The 16,569-nt window shown below is 37.8% G+C and overlaps 4 protein-coding genes across 11 annotated transcripts in view; 3 read left to right on the top strand and 1 right to left on the bottom strand.

Moving 5' to 3' along the window:
• LOC118278720 (alpha-centractin) overlaps window positions 1-16,569 on the top strand; it is an 800,945-nt gene that overhangs the window by 656,763 nt on the left and 127,613 nt on the right. The gene's annotated exons all lie outside the window — the stretch shown is intronic.
• The window catches only part of LOC118279032 (synaptic vesicular amine transporter), a 418,685-nt gene that overhangs the window by 274,503 nt on the left and 127,613 nt on the right, over window positions 1-16,569 (top strand). The gene's annotated exons all lie outside the window — the stretch shown is intronic.
• Window positions 1-16,569, bottom strand: part of LOC118279015 (programmed cell death protein 4) — a 102,783-nt gene that overhangs the window by 78,014 nt on the left and 8,200 nt on the right. The window contains exons 5-10 of one of the 2 annotated variants that reach the window (XR_007706848.1): window positions 15,934-16,096; window positions 15,026-15,115; window positions 14,516-14,648; window positions 14,045-14,155; window positions 13,288-13,427; window positions 12,007-12,273 (exon numbers count right to left, since the gene is read on the bottom strand). Coding sequence is in view for 1 of the 2 variants with exons in the window: in XM_050703659.1 (XP_050559616.1) it covers window positions 12,201-12,273; window positions 13,288-13,427; window positions 14,045-14,155; window positions 14,516-14,648; window positions 15,026-15,115; window positions 15,934-16,096 (710 nt within the window). In the remaining variant the exon portion in view is untranslated. Of the gene's footprint in view, window positions 1-8,955; window positions 12,274-13,287; window positions 13,428-14,044; window positions 14,156-14,515; window positions 14,649-15,025; window positions 15,116-15,933; window positions 16,097-16,569 lie in introns of those variants that run through there. The other variant, XM_050703659.1, reaches the window with a different exon arrangement.
• Window positions 363-1,122, top strand: LOC118279030 (cytochrome c oxidase assembly factor 4 homolog, mitochondrial). Its single transcript, XM_035598556.2, has 2 exons — window positions 363-577; window positions 1,009-1,122. The coding sequence occupies exons 1-2, from the start codon at window positions 476-478 to the stop codon at window positions 1,108-1,110; spliced, it is 204 nt and encodes a 67-aa protein (XP_035454449.2). The 5' UTR covers window positions 363-475; the 3' UTR covers window positions 1,111-1,122.

The following is a 16,569-nucleotide window of genomic DNA, read 5'->3' on the forward strand; positions in this document are numbered from 1 at the left end:
CTCTGGTTACCTGGGCACGTTAGTTTTCTGAAGGGCCGTGGAATCACTCTGGTCGAGCCGGCCCATTGGTACCGAAGCATGGCTCTCCCACATATAAACTGATTTTGCTCCCTTTATAATGTCGAATGAATTTGTGTGTTACTTTTCTACAATAATTATAAAAGTAAAGGAAAAGGTAGATGATTAGTTTTTATTTCTCTCGCATTTCGTTGTGTAAAAAATCCTACTTCATTAAATAGTTGGTTCTATTCCTGTTATTTTTACTCTATGAAAAAAATAAATACCTAAAAACGAAACGTAACTATAACCTGACAAATTGAAAAGACTCCACTTTAATGTCCATCGCTTTATAATCTGTGACATTTTTATTTGGTAGCATAATATATCACTATATTCTGTTATCAGCTGATGAACTGAGAGGTTAGAATCATATTTGTGTTATTTCTTGTTGAATAAAATTGTGTTTTAAAGTAAAATGACTGTGAAACCTCGTGAAAGACCGGCAGATCCTGACGATGACCCCGTAGAATCGATGCTTAAGAAAACCGGTTGCTTGGAATTACATTACAAAGTGCAGGTTAGAAATTGAATCAATATACTGTTTTTCAATGTTGTTATTGGGTAAATAAGCTATTTAGTTTATAGATTAGTGATAATTGTACTTGTTACTTAGATTTATTAATGTCGCAAAGCTCTTTTTGAGTTTTTATTTTATTGATATAAATGTTTTACAGTAATAAACTTCGAACATTACAATAAATCGTCGATGTAACTTAATTATATTCTAGAATCACACATATATTATTTCTGTAGCATTTCAAATTTAATTTATTCTTGTAAATTAGTAAATAAATGCTAAAATCATGTTTTGTTTACATAACATCAGCCTAGCGATTAAAATTGAAATCAACGCCATCTATGTTGTGACCATAGTAACTAAACTCGAATGAAATTATTATAATTTGTTTAAAAAATGAGTCTACACTAAATAAAAACATATTGTTTCAGGAATGCATAGCTACTACCAAAGATTGGAGGAAATGCCAGACAGAAGTGAATGAATTTAGAGATTGTATTAACAAACACAAAAAACCTGAAATAAAAAGTTAATTTAGTTTTATATTGTTGTTTCATTTCATATTTCTTATTTACTTACCTGTAACTGTCCAACGACGTCACGCCTTTTATCCCCGAAGGGGTAGGCAGGTGCACATTATGGCACGCAATGCCACTGTACCATGTACACCCACATTTTTCACCATTTGTGTTATAAGTCCCATGGGTGAGCCTATTGCCATATACTGGGCACAATTCCAGACTCCGTGCTACTAAGAAATTTTCGAAAAACTGAAAAAGGCCCGGTAATGCTTTGCCCGACCCGGGAATCGAACCCGAGACCCCTTGCCCGGCAGTCGCACTTGCAACCACTCGACCAACGAGGCAGTCTTTGAATTGTCCACTTAGATAAAATTAAAATAGGTATATGACATTCTTACTGAAATAATGACAATAATTCTTATTTCGTTGGGGGATCCAAGACAGTCAGTCATTCATATTCCTAGGACGCACCGGACTTCAGTGTTCCGGTGTTGTAATGGTTGTATCTACTGTAGATCCTGTTGCTTCACGCTAAGATCGCTCCTGTGACGTGTGTGCGTTTATAACATACAAGTTCACATACACATGACACCCAGACCCGGAACAACAGTTTATGAACAAAGTGGTTTCGTGCGAGAATCGAACCCGCTCCATGTTGCACGGCAGCCAGTTGCCCAGCCACTGCGCCTTGGCGCGCTTTTTCTATTAAAAAAAAAATATCACTTAATGGTAAGTAATCCGCGCCGCCCATGGACACCTGCAATACTACACTAAATAAGGTTTGCCAGAATCTCCGCTAACAGGCGGGTTGAAGGTCGTAGTTTAAAAGGTTCAGGATTTATCAAAGCGCACTGCTCCCCAGTTTCAGTCAAATGTCACTTATTCGGGTATATGACACCCAAAGGAAGATTAAGGGTGCTTTTGCACCAGAGGTGTGCTATGTACGCTAAGCTATGCTACGAAGATGTAATAGCTTAACTGTGAAACTATATGACCGTTTCCACTGATACTAAGCTATGTAGCTGTGCGAGGAAGATGCGCAGTTCGAGTATGCGATGTATCGATAGTAGGAAAGCCATCCATAGTACGCATCTTTCCAAATAAAAAACATAGCTTAGCTGAGTCCGTTTCCACCAGTGTTATGCTATGTGTACCAATGAATATGATTAGTGGAAGCCAAACAATAACGCACATCTCTGGTGGAAAAGCACTCTTTAGTCGGGTATATGACAGCCACAGGAAGAGTAAGGGTGCGAATGGTGATAGTAAGGGTGGTAAATGGTGATAGTAAGGGTGGTGAATGGTGATAGTAAGGGTGGTGAATGGTGATAGTAAGGGTGGTGAATGGTGATAGTAAGGGTGGTGAATGGTGATAGTAAGGGTGGTGAATGGTGATAGTAAGGGTGGTGAATGGTGATAGTAAGGGTGGTGAATGGTGATAGTAAGGGTGGTGAATGGTGATAGTAAGGGTGGTGAATGGTGATAGTAAGGGTGGTGAATGGTGATAGTAAGGGTGGTGAATGGTGATAGTAAGGGTGGTGAATGGTGATAGTAAGGGTGGTGAATGGTGATAGTAAGGGTGTTGAATGGTGAAAGTGAGGGTGGTGAATGGTGAAAGTAAAGGTGGTGAATGGTGAAAGTAAGGGTGGTGAATGGTGATAGTAAGGGTGGTGAATGGTGATAGTAAGGGTGGTGAATGGTGATAGTAAGGGTGGTGAATGGTGATAGTAAGGGTGGTGAATGGTGATAGTAAGGGTGGTGAATGGTGATAGTAAGGGTGGTGAATGGTGATAGTAAGGGTGGTGAATGGTGATAGTAAGGGTGGTGAATGGTGATAGTAAGGGTGTTGAATGGTGAAAGTAAGGGTGGTGAATGGTGAAAGTGAGGGTGGTGAATGGTGAAAGTAAAGGTGGTGAATGGTGAAAGTAAGGGTGGTGAATGGTGATAGTAAGGGTGGTGATTGGTGATAGTAAGGGTGGTGAATGGTGATAGTAAAGGTGATGAATGGTGATAAGTATACTAAATAAAACAAGTATAAAAGTGAAACATCCTATATATTTGCCTCATTTTATTTACAACAGATTGTACAAACAACCTCTACTAACTTATGCAAATTAAAATACAACTTATTACTATTACAGTACGGTACATTTTCTGTTTAATACGAAACTTCTGTAAAATGGCGATATATTTATCAAGACATGACAATTTTAATATCAATCTTCATTATGTTTACTCGATAACTGTTTATCGAGGTAGCTCGACTAGTTTCGAGCTACGATGGGGGCCTATAGTCATGAGCAACACTGCTACGTGCCAACTTAGCTCTGTACTATAACTTCTAATTTATATAAAGATACTTTACTACACATAAATTCATCCATAGTAAAAATCAAAAGTTCTTCCACACTCAAAAACCGACATAAGACAGGAATTTCGTATTTCACATAATAAAATGATTGCCATCCGACTAACATGACGCTATAAAACACTAATTTCTTTGTCATTTTAAAAAATATATACCAATCTAATTTAGCAAGGTATCGGAGTCGGAATTCTCAGGTCAGTTTATATGGCATAGTCGAAACGTATCGAAGATATAAGAGCTGAATATTAGTGTTACATTGTTCTCACATAGTTGAACCAACGAAACAATGTAACCAAGTATTGTATTGTGAACCTGATTGAAAAAGAGTAACCTATGGAGTTTCTTGCTCGTTCTTCTCTATAGGAATCTACACTTTGACACGAGCAAATAGAGCAAATAGAGGACTGACAGACAGAAATTTTGTTTTAATATTGTAATATTTGCTTTGACAAAAGTGCGTTCCCGGTCTATTTGATACAATAATTTTGACTTTGACGATGGAGTTTCTTGCTCGTTCTTCTCCATTCGAAGCTACACTATGGAACGAGCACCTAGCTTCACGGACGGGCAGACAATTTGTTGTCCTTCAAAGATACCAGGTTAATGGTTTATTTAGGTAAAAATGACCAAATAAATGTATCAGAGAGATTGTAAAAAAATACTATTCTTTTTAAAGAGTAACGATGGAGTTTCTTGCTCGTTCTTCTCCATTCGAAGCTACACTTTGGAACGAGCACCTAGCTTGCCTGCCTAATTTAGGATTAATTGAAATAAATGCTTTGACTTTATATTGGATTTTCACTTCGATGCGTTAAGACTTTGCATTATATAAACTGACCTGCAGGTAACCGCGCTTAAAAGGTACTTATACAATAGAATGCACACGCGTTTCCATGGCAACGAGTTATACACAATTTTAATTTGTCATTTTGCTTTTTTATTTCATAAAGTACCCTTAGTATGAGTTTGCTTTACGTTTTAAAGTAATCGAAACGAGAGCGCGTTCGGCGTTCTGATTGGCCGGTTCAGATAAACCAACAAATCAGTGGCAAAAGCGCTCTCGTTTCGTTTTCGTTCAACATAGAGAAAACTCGTACTAAGGACACACTTGGGGACAAAACGACGACACTTTAAGACGGTTGAAAGTCCCGATAGAAATTTGTCGATAAGGTAGTCAATTAATAAATGTTATACAATAGATTTCCAATTGGGTAGTTTCCTAGGTCAAAAATAAATTATTTTGACTTTTAAATATAATAGAATATCCCAAAATAATCTTGGTTTCATTCATTAATTTGATAATATACTGAATTTTTAATTTTTGTTGCTATTTTTTGCGAAGTAAGTTTAGTATGCTATTTGACACAAAAAAGATGACGTCATAATTTGCGATCTCCTACAAAATTCATAGAAAAGTATCGTTTTTGATATTTCGATAAAAGTATTGAATTTGACTAATAGGAAACTACCGTATTGTTATAAAGTTTCAAATACAAATCTCATTGATAGACAGATTTCTTTCGGAACAGCCAACCTAGGTGATAATTTAGGAACAAAAAACATATTATTCTGGCCAATTTAAACAGACAATTTATTTAAAAAGTTTTGTCGATTTTTAGTAATGCAATCATCTCAGTCACACAAAAACTTTTAACAAAAAGAAATCTATTTTAATTTTTTCCTGTTTTTCCACAAAAACTTTACATACTAACTGCGTCTGAATATTATCTGTTTAAAGACGAAACGTTATAGGGCAGTAAACGAGCAGACGGATCACCTCATGGTAAGCAAACACCTGCACATGGACACCCGCAACACTAGAGGCGTTACAAGTGCGTTTGAATCAAATAATAGATTATGATTAGCGGACGATTTGCCTTCTACAGTTTTCTATCGGTACCCAAAGGCTTAATACCAGACAACAGTTAGTATGTAAAAGCATTTCACAATTTTCAAAAAAAAAAAACGGCTAAAAATAAATGCTTAATTGAAATTTCACAATTTTTTCAGTACAATTAGTATTGAAATTAGGTCTTATTTAGCGTGATGGTATCCCAAGATATAATCAGCAGACTGAGGTGCACATATACAATGTAATACCGCATGCCTTTTATCCCCGAAGGGGTAGGCAGAGGTGCACATTACAGCACGTAATGCCGCTATACAATGTACACACACTTTTCACCATTTGTGTTATAAGTCCCATGTAATAGGAGAGCTATCGAAAGCGCGTTCGGCACTCTATACCCTTACTACAAGTTTGCTTTCCGTCGAACGAAAACGAAACGACTCTGATTGGCTGGCTCTAATAAACCAACCAATCAGAACACCGTATGAGCTCACATTTCTAACACTTTAGACGTAAAGCAAACTCGTACTAAAGGTACTTATATTATTGGCACTAGATAGTACTAAAATGGAACCATCACGCTAGACAAACCTAAAAAAAAACCAGTAAAAAAAATACCAAATGCATTAAAAACAAGCAGGATAAATCATGTACTTCAGTCAGAGACAAAACTAAAAAATTTTTTGAACTCACAAGACAAGTTGTTGTACTATTGAATAATAATAATAGGTAATAATAAACAAGTAAAATTAAAAATAATAACTATGTATACAAAAATAAGTAGAGAATAAAACTTAAGTGCGAATTTAGTTTAATAATAAAGGCAGTCCCTTCGCACTTCCTTAAAAAAAAACTTAAAAAATAAAAAAAATAAACGTTGTACAATTTTGTACAGACACGGCTTGCTACGGGAACATTTTAAAGCCCGCATCGCACGCATCGCACGCAACGGATTTTAGTTTGTCTTGTATAGAAACTCATACAACTGCGTCCACTGATCCGCATCGTACGGACCGCATCATCAGCAATGCCTACATGCGATGCGTACTGATGACGTCATACGGAATGCGTGCGATGCGTGCGTGTGGACGCTTACCTTTATGGGTAGATATTGTTGAAAAACTCCGCCCGTATCGTTGCAAACCGAACCGATATTGTTAACTAATCCTAATTTTAATAAAAACTAATAATAAAGAAGCCAGCGGCGATGGTAAAAGCCGGCAATATACAAGAAAAACCTCATACAATAGGGTAGATGACTAATTTCTATTTTAACGTCCGTCTTGTAGATTATTTCAAAACATTAGACACGTATTTTTTATTTTCTTACGAAAACAAATACTTTCGAAGATAAATCGATTTGAAATATCGCGTGACGTCACTTCTAGGTACGTTTTATACGTAGAAATTACTTATTCGCTTCCACTCCTAAACTTCGATTCGTTTTTATCCAAGTATTGTTATCTCATATGACAAAATAAAAAAATACGTGTCAAATATTATTTCATTACCTAACTGACGGACTAAATAGATTTTTAATTTTCATACCCCGTCGTCATCCTTGGCATAAGTAGGGCTTTTCTGTATATTATGGAAAATCTCATAAAGCGCCTTTGCTTTGAAGAACAGAGACCAAATTCACAAGATTTTCAAAAAGTTCCCGAATACAGAGACAGGCAACTTTTTAATTTCATTAAGCATACGCGCTGATTGACAAGTTAGCCAAGTTATTTAGTATACAGGTAAGAAAACAAAGATAGATTCAGTACAGAGACAGCAACCATTGGTTGTCTAGCGCCGACTGAGTTACAAAAGATATGGCTTCGTTACAAAGCATATAATCTGTATACAAAATGTATGTACGCGCTAATCTTCGGAACTACTGGTTCAAATTGAATAATTCGTTTTGTGTTGGATAGCTCATTTATTGAGGAAGGTTTTTGGCGATAAAACATTGCGCTACGATCAATAGGAGCCGAGCAGAGTGGGTGAAACCGCGCGGAAATAGCTAGTTATATATAAATCTGAAGAGTTTCGTTTGTTTGAACGCGCTAATCTCCGGAACTACTGGTCCGATTTGAAAAAATATTTTAGTGTTCGATAGTCCATTTATCGAGAACGGTTAAAAGCTAAAAACATCACGCTATGACCAATAGGACCCACGCAGAGCGGGTAAAACCGCTAAAATAGCTAGTATAACAATATCTACTATCTCCATACTAAATCAATCTTAGTTTATCTGTACCTGTCTAATGGCATACGAAACAATTTAGCTGACTCTACTTTTCATTATTTAAATGAAAACTTTTTAAATGTTTTTTTTTTTTTATACATATTTTAGTTTAACATCTATACAAAATCGTACAGCTGTATAATGGAAAAAAAAGAATAAGTCAAATAGAAATTATTAAAATAAAAAAAGACCTTAATTTTAAAAGCTTTTTTTACGCGTCTTTAAACTTTGAAGATGGTTAATGGGTACCTTAGTTACTTCAATTTGAACGTTTTGTAATAGCTCCATACTTTTTAAGGGGGGAAAATCATCCTTTGAATTTTTTCAATAATAAATTTATCTTAAGGACTGAAATTTGTTAGGCAACCCATACTGGGCACAAATCCAGACTCCGTGCTATCACTGAGAAATTTTCGAAAATCCGAAAAACAGCACAGTTATACTAAGCCCGACCCGAGAATCGAACCAAAGACCCCTTGTCCAGTCGCACGACCACTAGACCAACGATGTAGTCATATACTCAAACCGATTGAGCTGAAATTTTGTATACACGTGTTTTTTTACATTTAATGGGTCGACGTTTGGCCGCTATCTCGCCTGATGGTAAGTGATGATGCGGCCTACGATGGAGCACGTCTGCCCATAAGCAACCTATTCACTCGGGCCTTGAAGACACCCAGGTTATACCCATCAGGAAACACAGACTCCGGCAAGGAGTTCCACACCCTAGCAGTTCGCATAAGGACGTTTAGTTTGCATGACAAAAACGCTTGTTTTAATGCTTAATTCAACTAACACAAAACGTTCAAATCGTACATGAGACATTAGTTAATAGACACGACAAACATTTTTATTAAAAAACGTCTAAAAAAGCCATCTATGTCTAAGTTTAAGATGAAAGAAGTTACGATGTTTACAACACACCGTCTAAAGGAGCCTTTATAGCCATACACGGAGTTTAACCACAGAATATAAGTTTTTAAACTGACATGGTCACCAACCACTTAGTCGCAATTGCAGTACCACTTCGGCCAACGAGACGTATTTACCCATGTTTTACATTATTTATCCGTGATCATGGCGCTTGCAACAGTGCCGAAATATCGGAAACTCATAAATAATCAAAAACATAGTAAATATACCGTTTTAAGTTTCAATTCTAGTATTAACAACAGAAGTTGAGTACTAGAACGGTTAAACATTGTGAGTCCTAAGTACTTTATAAGTATAATAAAATGACTCGCGTTCCACTAAGTGCAGTTAATTTATTATGTCTCACGATAGTTATTATAAAAATATAACTATATGTATGTAGATTAAATACTGCTTCTATGAATACATAGAAGCAGTACACATTGTTTCAAAATGTATGTGTACATATGTGGGCACTATGTTTGAAACAACCGCTATTTTATATTCTTTACAAATTGGTTTTATTGTCCCATTAGTTTTGACGTCGTATTGTCGTTACATTGTTCCTACATATATATACAATAGGTAAATGATCAAATAATGTATTAGAGAGATTGTAAAAAACAACATTTTTTAGAAAGAGTAACGATGGAGTTTCTTGCTCGTTCTTCTCCATTCGAAACTACACTTTTTTTTTTAATGGCATTCACATCTCTAGTGTGTGAGACGTATTTGGCCAACTACGACGTTTTGTTCAAAGTAACACATTTGGAAAATGTTCGGTGCAATTCGAGGGGAAACAGGAGTTTGATCCAGGAAACTTAGAACAAATAACATTAAATGACGACACAAAAACTACACTTTAGAACGAGCACCTAGCTTCATTGTCTAAACTGACGGACAATTTGACGTTTTAAAAGTGTCTAATTTAGGATTAATTGAAATAAATACTTTGACTTTGACAATCTGAATTACACACACTTCTAATTGTTGTATCATCATGAAACTTAGCAATTGTATGTAGATTAGATGACAATACAATATTACGGTCATGCTTCGGCACCAATCGACCGGAGTGATACCACGGCCTCACAGAAAACCGACGTGAAACAACGCTTGCGTTGTGTTTCGTTGTGTGAGTGAGGTTACTAATTTAATAAATACGTGTAAAAAGTTAAACTCAAGTTACCTGCACTTATTGGAACGCGAGTATTTTTTAATACTTACAAGTACTAAGAATCAGAACTATTTACCCGCTTTAGTACTGAATTTTAGACCAAAATTAGTAATTATGTAACAAAATCTATAGATTTAGAGAGGGGATAATCATCCAGTGACTTCACCCGCCTTGGGTGAGGCGAGAGGGAGTGTCAGACTCTTACTGACTAAACACCACCCCGTTCCTACTCCTGCTTTTCGAGCCGGAGCCCCGGTAACCCGCTAGGTAGTCCGCAGCTCCGGATCAGGCATCAGCCCATTCTATAGATAGGTTTTTGAAAACAGCTGTAAATCACTATATACTTTAAAAACTAATTTTGAACCTAAATTTTGTTTAAGAAAACACGTCTGAAGTCTTTTACAATACTATTGAACATTGACAATGAACATTGTGTTAAAAAAACCAACAAATCACACAAATTTTGGACAAAAACATAGAAATTTCGACGAAAAACGTAAAAAAAAAACAAAATTAGCTAAATCACAAAGAAATTGGAAAAACAACTACAATTTTGAACATAATATTATGTATTATTATACAAAAAGAACAATAAATTCAATAATTTTGACTAGTTCACAACTATTATTTCTTTTTAATATTGCTTTTCATATTACACTCGAGTTACGATTATTACCTAATTAAAAAATTTGAAAAAACCAAAGATTTTAATAAAAAAAAGTATACAATTTATTATTATGAATTCGCGCCGTAACGAAATATTTAGTTGATGATACTGAAACACTCACGTAATCGTTCAAGATGACTCGACTAGTTTCGGGCCACGAACGGAACTCATAGGATAAGAGGGAAATTTACGAGCGTCTGTTTGTCGTCTCAAGCATAGAAAGAGACGCACGTATCTGTTGAATGTGTTTGCATCTCTTTTTACTAGTTTTTATTTAACTTGCAATACGTGTGTGTGTGTCAGCAGATATCTTCAACCGATCGAGTTGATATTTTGTATACACGTTTAGTTTGCTAAACCATAAATGCTGTTCAATACAAATTATGTAAAAGTTTATCATGACATCAAGTTAACTGTACCCTTAGTACGAGTTTGCTTTATGTTTAACACATTCAGTGCCACCAACACGCCCAGAGAGTCCACGTAAATTTAATTCCAGAACCGTAGAGTCGCACCCTCTATGCAATTCTTTAGATTAGGGTATGTTTAGTCTTCAGTATTATTTTAAGCAGAAAATACACCATGCATTTTGGAAAGAAAGAGCAAAAACATTGAACTCGCTGGGCGAGTCGAAAATTAACATGGGCTTTCCGGGCGAGTCGGTGGCACTGAATGTGTTAAAGGGAGCGCGGCGCTCTGATTGGCCGGCTCGAATGAACCAACCAATCAGCGCCGATTGCGCTTTCGTTGAACGTAAAGCAAAGTCATACTAAGGCCACTAAAGTATCTCATATTTATTTAACTTTACTTGAGCATAGATATCGCTTTGAAAATCTATAATACTGGCTTTAGTAAGTCTGTATATATGTATGTATGGTATATTTACTTTATATAATATCTATATAATATACTTTGATATAAAAATTAATCGTTTAATGTATTGGTATGAGCTAATCTTGAGAACGGTACCCTCTTAGTACAAGTTTGCTTTACGTTACGTATGTATTTTGATGTTTTATTGTAACTTTCGTGAGACATACTAAATTAATTATTATGTTATCGGCTTACACGACAGCGCGACAATCGCCGCGTCGTGTGTCGCGGAATGCTGCTCATGTATACGAGCCTCTAGCATGACTTGAAACTAGTCGAGTTCCTCGTCAAACAGTTACGTGAGTAAGCCGATAACATAATAATTAATTTGGTATTTCTTCAAAAACCTAACTTTTATTGAACAAATCATTATTCTCCCGCGTCATTAAGCATCGTGGTAGCTTATTATCATCCTTATTTTGATTGGATTGATTGAGAGCAGTGTCACAGTCACAGCTGAATTTATTGAAACCAAAAGTTAACATTTTCTACTCAATTAGTTTTTGAAGAATCGCCCATTTATTTGTTACTTATTTGGACAACCAGTAGTTGTTATATTAGGACTTACATCTTCGTTTAACGAGATCGAAACGAGAACATGTAGGCGCTCTAATTGGTTGGTTTATTCGCGCCAACCAATCTAGATCACCAAACGCGTTCTCGTTTCGTTTTCGTTCAACGTAAAGCAAACTCGCACTAAGGGTAAAGCTAAACCGATTTCGCTAATTCTATTCTTGTTGAATTTGCTATTGCTAGGAAGGTTCCCATGTAAGAACAAAGGTCTCGGTGTTTTTTATGGTATAAGCCGGTAAACGAGCTGACGTATCACCTGATGGTAAGCAATCGCCGCCGTCTATGGACACTTGAAACACCAGAGGCGTTACAAGTGCATTTAAAAATATTGTAATACTTGTCGTATGCTAAAAGGGTCTACCTTCAGGTAGGGGTGGCGTGTTTCTGGTGGGTGGGCTGTGGTGTAGGGCTCCGCTGGCGTATGGCGTAGGCCTCCGTGCGTCGGTGTGTCTACTCGCGTAGTTTCAGGGCGTGATCCTTGATGACTCCGCCGTCGCCTTCGGAGACGAAACGTTTGCGACCCCTGCGTATATGAGAATAGTATTAAATATAAGTGTTTAAACTGACATGGTCACTAACACTTGTGTTAGAACTCGAAATGGGATATTTACCATGTTTTTCTATTTCTATGATCAGTTTATTCGTGATGATCATGGCGCTTGCAACAGTGCCGAAATATCGGAAACTCATAGAAATAAAAAAACATGGTAAATATCCCGTTTCGAGTTCTAATACTAGTATTAATTAATAATAATCATCATCACGCCTTTTATCCCCGCAGGGTTACGCAGAGAGGGGTAGGCACATTACGGCACGTAATGCCGCTATACAATGTACACCCATTTTTCACAATTTACGTTGTAAGTCCCGTGTAATAGGGGGTGAGACTATTGCCATATACCGGACACAATTCCAGACTCCATGCTACTACTGAGAAATGTTCGAAAATTCGCCCGATCCGGGAATCGAACCTGAGACCTTGCTCGACAGTCGCACTTGCAACCACTTGATGTACTTTCTAAGATTATTCAGACATCTCTTACAAACGGTGAAGGAAAACATCGTGTGTAAAACCTGATAAGTTTGAAATCGCCAACCCGCAATGGGGTAGACAACTAATTTTTATTTTAATGTCCGTCTTGTAGATTGTTTTAAAACATTACACATGTATTTTTTATTTTCTTACGGAAACAAATACTTTCGAAGATATAATATCGATTTGAAATATCGCGTGACGTCACTTTAGAGTACGTTTTCTACTGAATAGTGACGTAGTTAGCTCCCACTCCTAAACTTTGATTCGTTTTATAAGTATTGTTATCATATTTGACAAAATAAAAAATACGTGTCTAATGTTTTTCATTACCTAACTGACGGACTAATTAGATTTTTAATTTTCATAACCTGTCATCATCCCTATGAGCAAGCGTGGTGAATAATGCTCAAACCTTCTCCGTGTGAGGAGAGGCCTTTGGTCAGCAGTGGCCACGTATAGGCTGTTTAAGTTTTTAATAAAGAAAATTAAGCTGATCCCCACCTGGTAGGCATCCGCTTGAGCACCTCGTCCCCGAGCCGGAACTTCTGCTGGCACTTCTCCATGAACCGGTCCAGCATGATGTATGCCAGCGGTACATCCAGCACGATGTCCGACATGTCCTCCAGGACGCGCAGGAAACCCTGCCACCAACAACATATTACATTCAAACAAACGGAGGCCCAATTCCCCCTTTCCCAATACAGTAGAAACTCGATTAACCGGACTAATTATTGTCGTTAGGCATTCGGATAATCGAATTTACGAAGAAAAGCGAAATTTGTGCACACATATTATGTAGTACATACGATGTTTTGTATTTATTAGAAACAACAAACACATCTGAATGAAAATCAATGTTTATTAATAATTATTATGAGATACGTCTTCTTAGATTACGTACGTTACATTGCATAAATTCGACTTGTAGGTAATTTTAATATATGAGTCGGTAGTCCGGATAATCGCGAACCTGTATAACCGGGAGCCGGATAATCGAGTTCCTACTGTATTCCCAATCCCCGATTCCCCAACAACAACCCCTAAATTCCCAACCCCCAAAAAGCCGGCAACGCACTTGTAACGCCTCTGGTGTTTCAAGTGTCCATGTGCGGCGGCGATTGCTTACCATCAGGTGATCCGTCAGCTCGTTTACCAGCTTTTACCATAAAAAATATACTGACACTAAAAAGCTGAGGAGTTTGTTCGCTTAAAAGCTATACATATAAGTACAGATATATATAATGTGGGTGTGACATACCCTGTCCATCTGGTCGGGGCTGACTATGACACAGCGGTGCAGCTCCGCCAGGAACGAACACAGCTGGTCCTCCACGCTGGAGTTGATGGCCTCCACCGCTAGTAGGACGGTCTGAAAATACATTATTTTGTATAAAATACATTATATTTCGACTTTCCTATAGGAATGAATTTTTAACTAGTATTTTTAATAATAAATAAATAACAGAATAAATGTATTTTAACTAGTCCGCGCCCTCGTCATCGGAAGACAAGTAACTAGGTAGGTATTTTGGAACATTACGCGCGCGTGCTAATGAAAATTTGTTGTTTTGTTATTGTGATAAAAATAAAACTAATGTGTATACAAAAAAAGTTTCTTCGGGAAAGTTGTTTGTAATCATGAGTACAATCACGTGTTTAAATATCGTTCACTAATTACCAGTCACCCTATATTAGTAGGAGAGCTGTAGCAAGAAGTGTAAGATCGTACCTCATAGACTAGTTCATGATGAAAGTGAGGTACTTCGAGTTCCCTCACGCAGCGCATGGCCTCCGCGAGGTCGCTCGACGTCAGGTACTCCTTCAGCAGCAACTGGATCTGGCGGATGAGGGACTTCACCGGCCTGGGGGTGAATATTGTCATTGTATTAGTTAGAATACGTTTGTTACCACTGCTATTCTTGCCGTGTGCGTGTCGTATGAACCGACTAAAGGATTTTTTTATGGTATAAGCCAGTAAACGAGCAGACGGATCACCTGATGGTAAGCAATCGTCACCGCCCATGGACACCCAAAACACAAGAGGCGTTACAAGTGCGTTGCCGGCCTTTTGGAGGTAGAAATTTAAGGGTTGTTGGGGAATCAAGGATCGGGGAATTGGACCTCCGGTAACCTCACTCACTCAACGAAACACAACGCAAGCCTTTTTCGTTGCCGTGGTTGTGGACTCCGGTCGAGCCGGCCCATTAGATTAGAAATAAACTGCTTTAGTTTGTGTTACCTGATGCCACCTCCGACCCCCCATATGTTATCCAATCGCACCATTCCTTGTTTCATTGATAGCAACGTTTCCGCCCTGTGTATTGCTTGTCTGAAACAACAAATAAAGTCATATTACATATCTATACTATCTATACTTAATATTATAAAGCTGAAGAGTTTGTTTGGTCGAACGCGCTAATCTCCGAAAGTACTGGTCCGATTTGAATAATTCTTTTTGTGATGGATAGTGTTTTTATCTAGGAAGGCTATAGGCTATAAAACATCACACTATGACCCATAGGAGCCGAGCAGAGCGGATGAAACCGCGCAGAAGTAGCTAGTTTCAAATAAAATCATCCAATGAATTCTCCCGCCTTGGGCGAGGCGAGAGAGAATGTCAGACTCTTACTGACTAAACACCACCCTATTTCTACTCCTGCATAGTGGCGAAGTTGCGGTAACTAGTTAGGCCGTCTGCAGCTATGAACGCGATCGAATTGGCGAGAAGAAACTAATATGTATATAATAAAACAGTAACAAATAATGTGCATGTACATAAAACATTTTTTTTTTACATTTAATGGGTCGACGTTTGGCCGCTATCTCACCTGATGGTAAGCGATGATGCGGCCTACGATGGAGCACGTCTGCCCATAAGCAACCTATTCTATCTCGGGTTTTAAAGATACCCAGGTTATAAACAATCAGGAAACACAGACTCCGGCAAGGAGTTCCACTCCCTAGCAGTTCGCACAAGGAAGCTTCGTGCGAGTGTATATTACGATTATTACATATCATAAAAAAAAATTGAGCGCATTGAGCAAGCGTGGTGATTAATGCTCAAAACCTTTTCCGTGTGAGAAGAGGCTTTTGGTCAGCAGTGGCCACTTATAGGCTGATGATGTGTGAAGTTCATAAAAAACTTACTTGGCCTGAGCATTGAGGTCGGGTCGGTCCTTGGCTGACTGCACGAACCGCGGTGGTAGACAATCGTCGGCGACACACCGGGCTATGAAGTTGGACAGTAGCACCGGCGCGTCAGGAGTGTCCAGGATCAGGTCCGGTAGCTTCTCCAGGAGCCGGTCAAATGCTGGAATATATTCAAATAGTATAATAAGTTTTTAAACTGACATGGTCACTAACACTATCATTAGAACTTGAGACGGGATATTTACCATGTTTATTTATGTCTATGAGTTTTCGATATTTCGGCACTGTTGCGAATGAACTGATATTCATACGTGATCATGGCGCTTGCAGTGAGTGCCACTCGACACTGAGACTCGCATGGTGAATGTCCCGTTTCGAGTTCTAATACTAGTATAAAAATATATCTAATTATTAGTCCGTCCGAAACAGTGGAAGCTAATTGACGAAGAATACAAATTTAACGTGTCTAAAGAATAATTCTCTGACTAAGTCCAAAGGGCTTAATAAATAAGTGTGGGAGAGTCATGCTTCGACACGACCGGAGTGATACCACGGCCTCAGCTGGGAAATCGACGTGAAACAACGCTTGCGTTGCGTTAGAGCCCAATTACCCCTTTCCAATCTCCCGATTCC

This window comes from Spodoptera frugiperda, chromosome 24, assembly GCF_023101765.2.
Source record: "Spodoptera frugiperda isolate SF20-4 chromosome 24, AGI-APGP_CSIRO_Sfru_2.0, whole genome shotgun sequence".
In the NCBI taxonomy this organism is placed as follows: Eukaryota; Metazoa; Arthropoda; class Insecta; order Lepidoptera; family Noctuidae; genus Spodoptera; species Spodoptera frugiperda.